This window comes from Tubulanus polymorphus, chromosome 3 (assembly GCF_964204645.1).
Source record: "Tubulanus polymorphus chromosome 3, tnTubPoly1.2, whole genome shotgun sequence".
In the NCBI taxonomy this organism is placed as follows: domain Eukaryota; kingdom Metazoa; phylum Nemertea; class Palaeonemertea; order Tubulaniformes; family Tubulanidae; genus Tubulanus; species Tubulanus polymorphus.
Window position 1 is genome coordinate 8,883,996 of NC_134027.1, and position 11,270 is coordinate 8,895,265.

Consider the following 11,270-nt stretch of genomic DNA (forward strand, 5'->3'; position numbering starts at 1 on the left):
ATGGAAATATAAAAGATGTTTACTGTTGATATCATTCCGACGATGAATTTGAACATTTTCTTTCATATTTCAATGAAATGTTACTGAAAAGAATTCCATTTGTTACTGATAGCTCTTTTCTGAAGTTGGTAGCCCTGAAACGGCATGGATCTTAAATGACATCCGGAATCTCAAGTTAATTCCTCAAATGTGGATTGCGCGAGGTCTTACCTTCCACTCTTGTCATTTTGCCTTGTTCTAATTGCGGAAAATATCAATAAAAACCATACCACGCATTCCTCTAAAATCAACAATCCATACAACCAAGGAGTCTATGATTTTCAATCTATTTTATTTCACATTATTTGTTTAAAATGCATGCATTTGATTTAGCTGCTAATTTTGTAGTTCATTAAGTAGACATAATTTTTGGCCATTCATAGTACTTGTAGTGTCTAATGTTTAAATGTTGGTGCAGTCGGTTGATCGCGACTTCCCGTTCGTGGTTTCTGATCGTATAATTCGTTATAAATCCATTTTGGCCAATTACGAATTGGAACACGTTCAATACGTTGTTTATCAAGCAGTGCCTGCAAATGTGTACATTTCAGTTTTCTTAATGACTGGTTTTTTAGACCAAAATTACCTGTTCGACTACTTTACCTGAGCGCTAGTGACTAGTCCTGCTGGCATTCCTTTTTGGCTGAGTTTTATTCCGATCACTAGTGAATTGAAGTAATGCTTGAAAGATGTTCAAATAAGATAATTATTGAAGCTGTTGAAAGATTCTTGACAAGTGTTACACATCGATAGGAAAGAATGTATGTATAATCATGGAGTACCTCTTCAAGATAGACAGTGTATTCCTTGTATTTTGCATTCTCTTGCTCCAAGTCTTCGAGTTTCTTAGTTTTATTCATCACATCAACCTGACATCTAAAATACGAGATTTCGTAGCATTCTTATAAATAGCAGTAACGCGTACAAAATTGAAGTTAAAAGTAGGTTAAACAATACGATTTCAGCTGGAAATTTACCTCAGACTCAGGTGGCTCAAGTCAATACGACATTTTCTCAAATCGGCATCGAGTGTTGTATTTTTATGATCTTTTCCGGCCAGTTCAGATTTGATTTCAACCAGTTCATGCTCCATAGACTATAAAACATATTGTGCAATATTTTGGTTACTAGGTGATCTTATTTTAAATTCGTAATGTATTTGTTGGCATGTTTCGAACCTCTAGAGTTGCTCTGTTGTATCGCCTCATCATAACGTCTAAATAGTCAATATCCTGGAAATGGAATTTACATGTATATTCAGTTTGCAGGTTATGGAAACTCTTGGAGGGATATTAAACATTGTCTGGTGACCTACCTCTTTAAGTTTACGAAGTTGTCCTGGTTTCATTTCGGTCGTTGTAACTTCAAAACTCGGCCCACGAATGTTGACGTTGACATTCGGAAATTCACACGTTTTCAGCTGTGTATCAATCTGATGGCGAATATCTGCCAATAATCCGTCATATTCCTTCATCTATGAAAAATAGCAATGAGTGAAATTAGCTTTCTTCTATCATTGTGACTTCTATAAAAAAGAAAATCTGCTAAATACGATTTAGAATGAACGAACTAAGTATTCTTGAATGTGACTTTCTATCGGAAGAATCTTTAGTTGGTGCCTAATCCTGAGTTTGACTAGCAGTAAAATCTCAAATATATTTATTTCTCAAAATCATAAATCACAAACTTTTTTCATGATACTTTCCTATACTTTGTACAGCAAAAGAAGTAAAGAATAATTCATCAATGGGGCATACCTTACTCTCAATCTCTGCTTTTCGAATATCCTGTTCCTGGTTTCTCATTTGTTTTACAATCTGTTTTTCATCCTCCCACTGTTTTTTACTTTGCTCCATCTCAGTGATCGCTTGTCTGTATTTCTGCTCCATTTCAGTGGCTTTTTCTTCCAAACCCTTCAATAAGAGAGTATAGATGAAGCGACCACTCTTGTGAAGTACATAAATTATAATTAATCTGACTCTGATTTAACTATCATCCTAAGCCAAGCAATGCATCTGCAGTAAAATATTGAAGCAAATAACATCTGAGAATTTCATTGTTAAGTATATAAAATGGCAGGAGAAGCAAAGCTAGGTTATATGATACGTTTTTTACAATCGACTACATCACAAATTTGAAGACCGGTAAAATTCAAAGCAAGCCAAATGGGCAGTAGATGTTCAACCTAAACTGAGATGAATCGATCAACGATATTTAAGTTTTATGTAAAGAGTAAACAGTATACAATTGCAAGGAACTTTTTTTATTGATATTCTTACCCAATTACGCAATCATTGTGGTGGAAGCAGTCGCAGGCTAGTAGGTAGGTTCAATTGAACGATACCTTAATTTTCTCCTCATATTGTTTAATGATTTGTGACTGTGACTCCTGCATACTGATGCTCGATTGATGGTGATGGTCGGCTCCTATTTGTAACTGTGATATCTCGTACTGGAGACTGGCTATTTCAGACTCTTTATTATATACCATACACTGTAATGATCGGATCTTCTCTTCTTGGTCGATATTAGTCATCTGTAACAAAATGCAGCAAATTTGAAAAGATGACAGATAGTCTGGAAGTCAGAATACATGCATTTGGTTGCTTGAGCTTACAATACAAGTTTGTAGGTCATCATATGGACCGGGTGGATTGTCAATACGAAAGAATTTCTTTACTGCTTGACTTTTACACACTTCCCTGTGCGCGAGGATGTTTTGCATGAATTTTTCAAGGCCACACTCACGCTGCTTCAGAAAATCTAGAATTCAACAAAGATTTGATAAAGAAATTCAAACTTATTTTTTCGTCAAACACATAACAACCCTATTATTTAAGTGGGACGGTTGATATCAGTGCAATTGATAAGCAAACAAGAAATAAACAATTTTTCATGATGGCCATAAGTCAAGATAAAACGCTGACTTGTTTTCAAAACCACAAAAAAGGCCTAAAATCAAAGATAACAAACAGATTTATACAAACCTTGGCTGAAGTTATTCCTCCAGTACCTTTTTGGTGGTATGTGAAGTTGGAATAAAGGAAAAAGTTTACGCAACTACAAAATAAGTAAAATGTCAGATTATTTTATTATCAATTTATATTTAAAGTATATATGTAGAAAAATAGCATATCTGAATCTGTAGCCTAAATTAAGTTATCATTTATCTCTGATAATTGTGTTTTGTCACATTTTGTCTGAAATGACCCTAAGACAGTACGCCGGTAATCTCCTTACCCTTTTATTCAAATAAACAAAGTCTGCATATCTCCGTCGTATGACATACTTTCTAGCTTTCGAAGTCACTAAAGATATCTTATATAACTAGATAATAAATAAGCAGAGAAATTAACGAACATTTTTTACCAGGTTCACAAGACCAAATAATATGAAAAACTATAGAAAATATGAAGTTTGATATCGCTTAGTCAAGTATTAATCAATACGTGAAAACTAACTGTGAATTTCTTTCTCGATTGAAGTATTTCTCTATCGATGATCTGCGATGAAAATATATCTTCGTCCTCGTAGACAAATTGTGAATCGTTACTGAAAACAGATTCTCGTCCCGAACTAAGGAATCCTAAATCATCTCCGGTCATCGCATCACTGGCAACAGATCCCAGCATCGGTGTCGATGTAAGTAATGGAGAGCGTCCTAATGCATCGCCAGACATTTCTACAGAATCCTTACCCTCAACCAAAAAAGACGGAAATACCCTTCAAAAAATTGGTGAAGCTGTAATTGAAAGTAACAGATTAAAAGTTTTTTCAATCAATTCATTATTTATTCCAGACATAAATTGCAATAATGGGTAGATGTGACAATGAATTCATAATATTGCAATATAAAAAAGTAAGGCTTGTATGAACTGAAACCCAGTCCCAGGAAAATTAATGTAAAAATGCTTACTTTTACCAGTCTAGATGGCTAGCAGGTATATAGACTAAATCTCTCGTTAACGTCTCGAACAATTTTTCACAAATTTTTGTTCCATTCTTTTATTCAAAGACAACGATTATCGTATATGATCATTTTAACGTTCGATCTTTGAAAAAGAAGGTTCAAGCTGGCTTTTACGAACTGTCAAAGTACGGACGGTAAACAATGTCACATGACTGACATGTGATAGTAATCGCGGAACAATACGTAACAATACCTTTTAAGATAATTGTCACATCGGGTGATATGAATTTATATTAACAAAATAGGCCTAATTAAGTAAATTAAAGAGTGCCACTTTGCTTTGATCTTGTAATCGTTTTGAAAATTGCTGAAAATTTAAAAAAAAAGAATGTTCCGCTGTGGAAACAGGAAATATATTACACTACGCGGCCGTGACGTCACCCGATCGATTATTTACTGAAAATCTCTCTGAATTTCTAGATTTTCTGCGCGTCAAAACGCCGAAAATGTCGTACGCCTATCTTTTCAAATACATCATAATCGGAGACACGGGTAAATATGCATTCCTCCTTAAAGTTCGTCGCAGAATTTAGTTGATTTGAAGATCGTAAACCGTAAATTTGAGACTGAAAAGTTGGAGGCCTTCTTCGTCGAATTCTTTCGAACGATGTGCGATGCCAATGCCACTTCTCCCCACAATCCACGCATCCTGAACTCCCTATATTTTTGCTATACCTGCATTTGTTTTGAATCTCGGACCTTTCAAGCAAGAAAACCAGTCAACTCGTATGATAATTGATTTAAGTTTCATTCTTCGTCAGAACAACGCTCGAGACTGTGCTCATGTAGAATAAATTGCTGCTCTCCACACCGCACCTGTAATCCGATTTTAATCCCCAGGGCCCAGTTTCAGGAAAAATTTTAAGCCTAAAACGGTTAAGTTTGAATTGTTGTCCGCATTGAAAACACGAAGTAACCAATGGCAATTACACCAAAAATTTGAGTTTAACTCTTTCGTGAAACTGGGCCCAGTTGCCACAAATGTCGATTATGAACAATAAACTATTGAAAATCTTGGATACGTTCTTTTTGCTTGTTATTACATTTATTCGGAGGTGCCTTGATCATAGTCTGTGCTGTATTTTATGGAAATAGCAAAAAACTATACCATTTTTCATTTTGAAACTAAGCCTTCAGACTCTGTATAAGTTTGGTAGCAACAAGATAGTTTGAGCAACGCTCTTTGATTACGTAAAAGTGTGATCGTACTTGATATTTGTATTTCTATCTTTCGCAGGTGTTGGTAAATCATGTTTATTACTACAATTCACAGATAAACGCTTTCAACCAGTACACGATCTTACTATAGGTAAATATATACAGTGAATCCTTGATCCGAGAGTTGTGTTAGGTTAATTAATGTCTTACGAAAACATGGAGGGGGGGTCGAGCTTATATAACTACATAGTGGTTAAGGGGATGACAAAAAGAGGTTGAGAAGCATGTTAGGAGCCATTGATGAAACATGATGTCTGCGTTGGGAGTATAGAGAATCCTACATTAATGTAACAAGAAAGATGAAGTCTGATGAGTTTCCTTTAAGCTTATGATTTAATGATTCGACGTTTCGACTATTAACCTAATAGTCATCTTTCTGATTAAATGATAGTGTTGGATTCTCAACTTGTTGAAATGCCTAGCGTTGCCATCTGTTCCCGAGTTGTATTTCAGCTAACCGTCTTTTATGCTCAAATCACGATTACGGTAATGCTACAATGTACTATAGAGGGAGTATAATAATTAGCACTTACAAAATTTTGGATCATTAGATTTTAACGGTCGCTTCGACCTCTGAATGTAACAATAGATCGGCGACATCTGTTCTCACATCTGTACATGTTTAGCGCATCTGTAATATTGACTTGAAACGAGTTTCAATCCTGGTTATTTGAGATCGGCTGCTGATTGTCACTCATTTTAGACCATTTACAAAGCACGTTATCATTGACATGCTGATATCAATTAGTTGATTAATAGATCTATTGATTAAATGACAGTTTGATTCCACGATCTCATCTTGGCTGATGTGAGTCTTCTAGGTAATCAAGAACCACACAAGTTAATACTGCGTTAGATAATGATTTCTCCAACTGTCGCTGAAGTTGGCTGAATTTAATGGGGATGCCTACTTAATTGATTATCTATACAATAGTTGCTGAAATTTTGTTGCTTTTGGTATCAAGTAGTGCTTTGAGTGTGTGTTATTGAAATACCATGTCCAGTCCTGTACTATGTTAGCGTTGCACCACTCCAAGCCACTGGAGAGACATAGGTCAATCTTGGAGTAATCAGACTGAATTACTCCAAGACAAAAGGAACAATTTGATTGTTGACTAATGTTATCCGGTATTTGGAAATCTGACTTGTTCAAAAGTAATGCTAGATAAACTGAATTCGAGCTTTACTGTACTGTTAAGGAATTGTATGCCATACTGGACATGACAGAGATTAAAGCCTTATCTGTCTCTATTCCATTATGTTTGCGTATGTATGTGTGTCTACAGTACATATTGAATGGACGTTTACTCATTGGCTTATTGCTTTTATTTATAATGACTTACAGCATCAAACCAGTGATCTATTTTGTATCAATTCAATTTTGACATTTCTATAGCAAAGACCATATTTTTGCCAGGTTACAAAATGTTGATGTTCTTTCTTAGATTTTGCTGCCACTATTGCATCCTATCTACATATCCAACCTACATAAATCTGTTTCTACCCCTGAAATATTATCATTCGGTGTGATCTTTGTTACCGGGTACCAGTCCAAACCAATATGTGATGAGATGCTAGGATGCCAACTCAATTCAGTGATGTCTGTATCATATTTCTCTTTAAATATATTCATAGGTGTAGAATTTGGAGCCCGTATGATTACTATTGATGGCAAACAAATCAAATTACAGATTTGGGATACGGTAAGAAATATACGCGGATAGCCTATCTATTTTCATTTTGCTTTTGAGAAAGATTTTCTCATCATTACGGGCAATTAGTAATCATAATGATAAAGTGATTCAATGCAAGGAGGCTAATTGTTTAGCAAGTTTTACAAAGCGGTTAGATTTGATCATCATCATCGCAGTCTGTCTGAAGTGATTTAATCCTGGAATGTTTATTTTTAGGCTGGACAGGAATCATTTCGATCAATTACGAGATCTTATTACAGAGGAGCTGCTGGTGCTTTGCTCGTCTATGATATTACGAGGTAACGTAATGTTTTACTCGTTGAGGCAATTCATTTCATTGATCTCCATACAGGACATTGACTGTATTTCCTCGATTGATTATTCGGTCTAAAAAGATGCAATTTTGTTAAGTTTCTTGCGTTTAATCGTAGCTGTAAATGGTGTATGGAATTTTATTTTTCTATCTAGGCGGGATACATTCAATCATTTGACTACCTGGTTAGAAGATGCTCGTCAACATTCAAACTCTAACATGGTGATAATGCTCATTGGAAATAAGAGGTAGGCACGCGCGCGCGCGCATGCTTCTGTCTGCTTGTTTCTCCGCTTATGAAATACAAGTAGATGCGCAATCTGTCGAATACAAATAAAACACATTGCCGATGCAAAAATATTATCTGAACTCGGTGTAGTGACAGATAGACAATGCCTGTATTTGTTAGCTATTGTAATGCAGAAATTCATTGGTAGTCATATGAAAAGTCTACGCGGCTAGTCTAGCCGCGTAGACTCTAGTTCTAGTAGAATTAGAGATTGTCGAAAGTAAATTTATTTTGTTTTTGTCATATTCAGTGATTTAGAAGCAAGGCGAGATGTGAAGAAGGAAGAGGGCGAGGCATTCGCACGCGAGCATGGTTTGATATTTATGGAAACTTCTGCGAAAACCGCCGCTAACGTAGAAGAGGTAAGAATATCTATTCTCATGAATATCACCACAAAATTAGGCTTCGACAAGGATTTCTTGTGTATCTGTGTATTATATATAATTTCAGGCTTTCATCAACACAGCTAAAGAAATCTATCAAAAAATCCAAGATGGTGTTTTTGATATCAATAATGAGGTAATAAGATTAAATGTTCATAATTATTAAAAGTCCCACAATCACGAGCCAAAAATCTAAGATTTTGTAATTTTAAGATTTTTTAAATAATTTTTTGGTCTTTCTCTAAAAACTGTTATCAAGGAATCAAATTTTTTTTTACAGTATGATATCTTAGATTTTTCGGCTCGTGATTTTCAGACTTACCTCTTAATTGAATGTCACACCGCATCCATGTTGCTGAACATTGGCTGTGATATTTGTGACATCTTTTGCAGGCTAATGGTATCAAGATAGGTCCACAACATTCCCCGACTAACCCGAACATGCCATCTAGTGGTGGCGGTGGAAATCAAGCAGGCGGATGCTGTTAGAACAACAACAACTATCTATTACCACTACTTCTACTACATTACTAATTTATAAAAAGCGTCCATATTTCGGTAGCCACACCACGACGACAAGCGGCGTTTTAAACGAAATTGGAGGAATTTCTAAAAAAAAACAAACTGACAATATTCGGACAAATTTCTTCTATCAGGATATACATATTTGACATATATATGTAGATATATATATATAAAAAGGAGAGATCGTATATTGTTTCATGTGTTGTTGTTTTAATGTGTGTAAAAGCTGTGGCTCGACGCCGGTGGACCGTTGGTCAATCTGAAGAAGAGATTTGTCTACGAATAACTCTACTATTATATTACAATTATTAATACTAAACACCATTCCTCGAATGGCCTTTCATTATTTATCAATGAGCGTTGATATGATATATAGATATATATGTATACATGTGTATATCTATATATATATACATATATACATAATATGAATGAATAAAAAGCAACAAAAAGGAACTTTAAAAAAATTCTAGTTTTCAGTACATTCGTTGTTTTAGATGGTTCTACAAACTGCTATGTGGGTTGAAGGTAATGATCTGGTTGGATTTCTGAAAAGTTTGCGCAATTTTGGTTTCGTTAAAAAAAAAACTACCAGTACACTGGTTCAAGCGATGATATTCACTTCAAACGCCCACCTGTTTGACCTTATACTAGTGATTGTAAATATGTAAACTGTCCACACTGCATGCAATTTGCGCGTCGAGGTCAGTGCTGATTTCATGAAATGAAGCGTTCTTCGATTTCATTCATTATGTGCAATTCAAATTCTCAAGTATTGTTACATTGAACACAAGGAGGAACGGGACTGATTGAATCGATTGAAAAGTTGAGATCATTTCATGGAATTCGGACTGCCGTAGTAGAGATGCAATATTTCTCTCGCTTGTACATTATTATACATGTAGTATCGTTTATTGAATGTGAATCTAAACAGTTTATTGAATGTGAATCTGAATCGAAATATATTCGATTAATGAAAAGAAACAAAACAGGCTTGATTTTATGATGTATTCTGAATTAATGTAGCACATTGTACTGGAAATATTATATCAAATGATTTATTCTTATAGATATATTAAGCTCTATGTTTCTGTCGTAGTATTACTTGGCTTGCTAATTTAGTAATGGCAGCTTTTCCATGCATTCCAGCACTAACTGTTCATGTGGATCCCTTTCTGTTCATGCGGATCCCTTTAGAGCTATTAATGCAAAGATAAATATCGAAATGCTGTAATATAAAAAACGATTTTTAGTCCTGATTTGAATGTAAAACTACTTGAAAAGCCTTGTATTTGGTACTAAAAAAAGATTTACTAATGATCAAACGCTCATTCTTTTGCAGTTCAGTTGTAGGCCAATGCTACTAGATGTCATAAGACCCATTGGAAATATAACTTAGACCGAGTTAGTTTCATTATCAAAGATTGTGTATTATGTCCTAGATGCTCACTGCATTTTATGGATAGTTTTCGTTTAGAAGAAAAATGTTGTAATATATGTAAGATAATTAACATTTATGTCTAGATGATTGTATTTGTAAGAACTGCTGTCACATACTCAATGCTTCTTTTTACGGACCTAGTTTCCATATCGATTACTGGTTGATAGTTGAAACCTTTGCTAGATGCCTCTTCTCTCAGCTTTCTCTAATTAAAAAATGGCCCTATATTTTAATTTTATTAGGTCGGGTTTGAATACATGGCTCTGATGTGGTCCGTAGTCTAGACCCTAGAATTACTAGGGAAAGTAGGGGCCAAGTAGAATCCTGTTCTTGCTGCTAATCAGTGCATTTTTGAAAAATTCTGATAAATAATTCACTGAAATGAAACGAAAGGGATATCAATGTTGCAAGATCGCGCATGCTTAAATGTTGTGCGTTGCATGAATCTATTTTGCATCATCGTGCAATACTACCTTTTATCACCAAGCCAAAAATACCTTAAAAAATAAGCAGCGGGTCAAATTTAATGTATGAGAGATCTAACTGACAAATTTAAATGGGAAATTTTGAAATTAGAAAAGTTTCTGCTGCTATGAGGTTTTTCAATGCTACCAATGAAGCATACAGCTCAAATACTGACATGATTATCTATATTAAACTATACTATATATATAAATATCATTTGTGTGTTCCCATATATAAGTAAAAACTTGTTCTCCAGTATTTTATTTTTGTCTAACTGTGTACCATTATTTTTTGGGGAAACTACAGAACTTGCAGTTTTCAGTAATGAAAAAAATGAACAAAATCCACTGCTTGCTGTTTTCTCCTCCTTGATAATGGTGATCTTTAACACAATCACAACTCATCTAGTCAAGCCCGATGAAAGTGGATTATCGAACATAATGAATCCTTCTTCCTCCATCAATGAATTCAACGAGAGATGCAGTACAGAAATTACTTCAGTGTTTTAAGATTTAGGATTTATAAATTGAACTGAAACCCGGATTATGAATTTTATGCAATTGTAGTTAAAATTGTACATTAGCCATTATATGGGATCCTTATTAATTAAATGATTAAACAATTATTGGTAATAAAACACTGCCGGGTATGAAGATTTCTTTAAATTGTGACAGCTTTCATCACTAAAATTCCTTTCATTTGCTGACCGATGCGCTACAAGATTAGTTTCTGAATACGAATAAACTTGGATTTTTAGGCAACAAGGTGCCGCGTCGTGTAATGCGTGGTGGTTGTACTGTTTCTTAAATGATATTAAAAACGCGATATTTATGAGGAAAAAAATTGTTTCTTTATTTTTGGAGTTTGGTTCTTCAACAAGTGTGGTTGGTGGTGGGCACCGGGTCGGTGTCTCGATTAAAAAGTTAATAAATC

The 11,270-nt window shown here is 34.8% G+C and overlaps 2 protein-coding genes across 3 annotated transcripts; one reads left to right on the forward strand and one right to left on the reverse strand.

The window, feature by feature from the left end:
- Positions 1 to 317: 317 nt before the first annotated feature.
- LOC141901544 (uncharacterized) lies at positions 318 to 4,149 on the reverse strand. 2 transcript variants are annotated; one of them, XM_074788854.1, is made up of 13 exons: positions 3,956 to 4,149; positions 3,501 to 3,781; positions 3,280 to 3,366; positions 3,027 to 3,099; positions 2,657 to 2,802; positions 2,384 to 2,575; positions 1,797 to 1,952; positions 1,355 to 1,513; positions 1,218 to 1,271; positions 1,017 to 1,135; positions 822 to 915; positions 643 to 720; positions 318 to 488 (listed from the first exon to the last, which is right to left on the reverse strand). In XM_074788854.1, exons 2-13 carry the CDS (start codon positions 3,717 to 3,719, stop codon positions 435 to 437), a joined length of 1,431 nt encoding a protein of 476 aa, XP_074644955.1. In that variant the 5' UTR covers positions 3,720 to 3,781; positions 3,956 to 4,149; the 3' UTR covers positions 318 to 434. The 2 variants fall into 2 exon arrangements, with proteins under 2 accessions (XP_074644955.1, XP_074644954.1); XM_074788853.1 differs by having other exon boundaries at positions 319 to 569; positions 3,956 to 4,148.
- Positions 4,150 to 4,381: 232 nt separating this feature from the next.
- LOC141901148 (ras-related protein Rab-2) lies at positions 4,382 to 8,820 on the forward strand. The gene is made up of 8 exons (XM_074788247.1): positions 4,382 to 4,501; positions 5,247 to 5,318; positions 6,863 to 6,930; positions 7,138 to 7,220; positions 7,390 to 7,482; positions 7,774 to 7,885; positions 7,974 to 8,042; positions 8,300 to 8,820. Exons 1-8 carry the CDS (start codon positions 4,456 to 4,458, stop codon positions 8,393 to 8,395), a joined length of 639 nt encoding a protein of 212 aa, XP_074644348.1. The 5' UTR covers positions 4,382 to 4,455; the 3' UTR covers positions 8,396 to 8,820.
- The last annotated feature ends 2,450 nt before the right edge of the window (positions 8,821 to 11,270 follow it).

What these genes read in the sequence shown, in the direction of transcription:
- LOC141901148 (XM_074788247.1), top strand. Translation starts at nt 4,456, where the DNA reads ATGTCGTACGCCTATCTTTTCAAATACATCATAATCGGAGACACGG. An exon ending in AGTACACGATCTTACTATAG is followed by an intron (nt 5,319 to 6,862) that starts GTAAATATATAC and finishes ATATATTCATAG; the next exon opens with GTGTAGAATTTGGAGCCCGT. An exon ending in TTTTTGATATCAATAATGAG is followed by an intron (nt 8,043 to 8,299) that starts GTAATAAGATTA and finishes CATCTTTTGCAG; the next exon opens with GCTAATGGTATCAAGATAGG.
- LOC141901544 (XM_074788853.1), bottom strand. Translation starts at nt 3,719, where the DNA reads ATGTCTGGCGATGCATTAGGACGCTCTCCATTACTTACATCGACACCG. An exon ending in AATATGAGGAGAAAATTAAG is followed by an intron (nt 1,953 to 2,383) that starts GTATCGTTCAAT and finishes CTCTTATTGAAG; the next exon opens with GGTTTGGAAGAAAAAGCCAC. An exon ending in GACTAGTCACTAGCGCTCAG is followed by an intron (nt 570 to 642) that starts GTAAAGTAGTCG and finishes ACACATTTGCAG; the next exon opens with GCACTGCTTGATAAACAACG.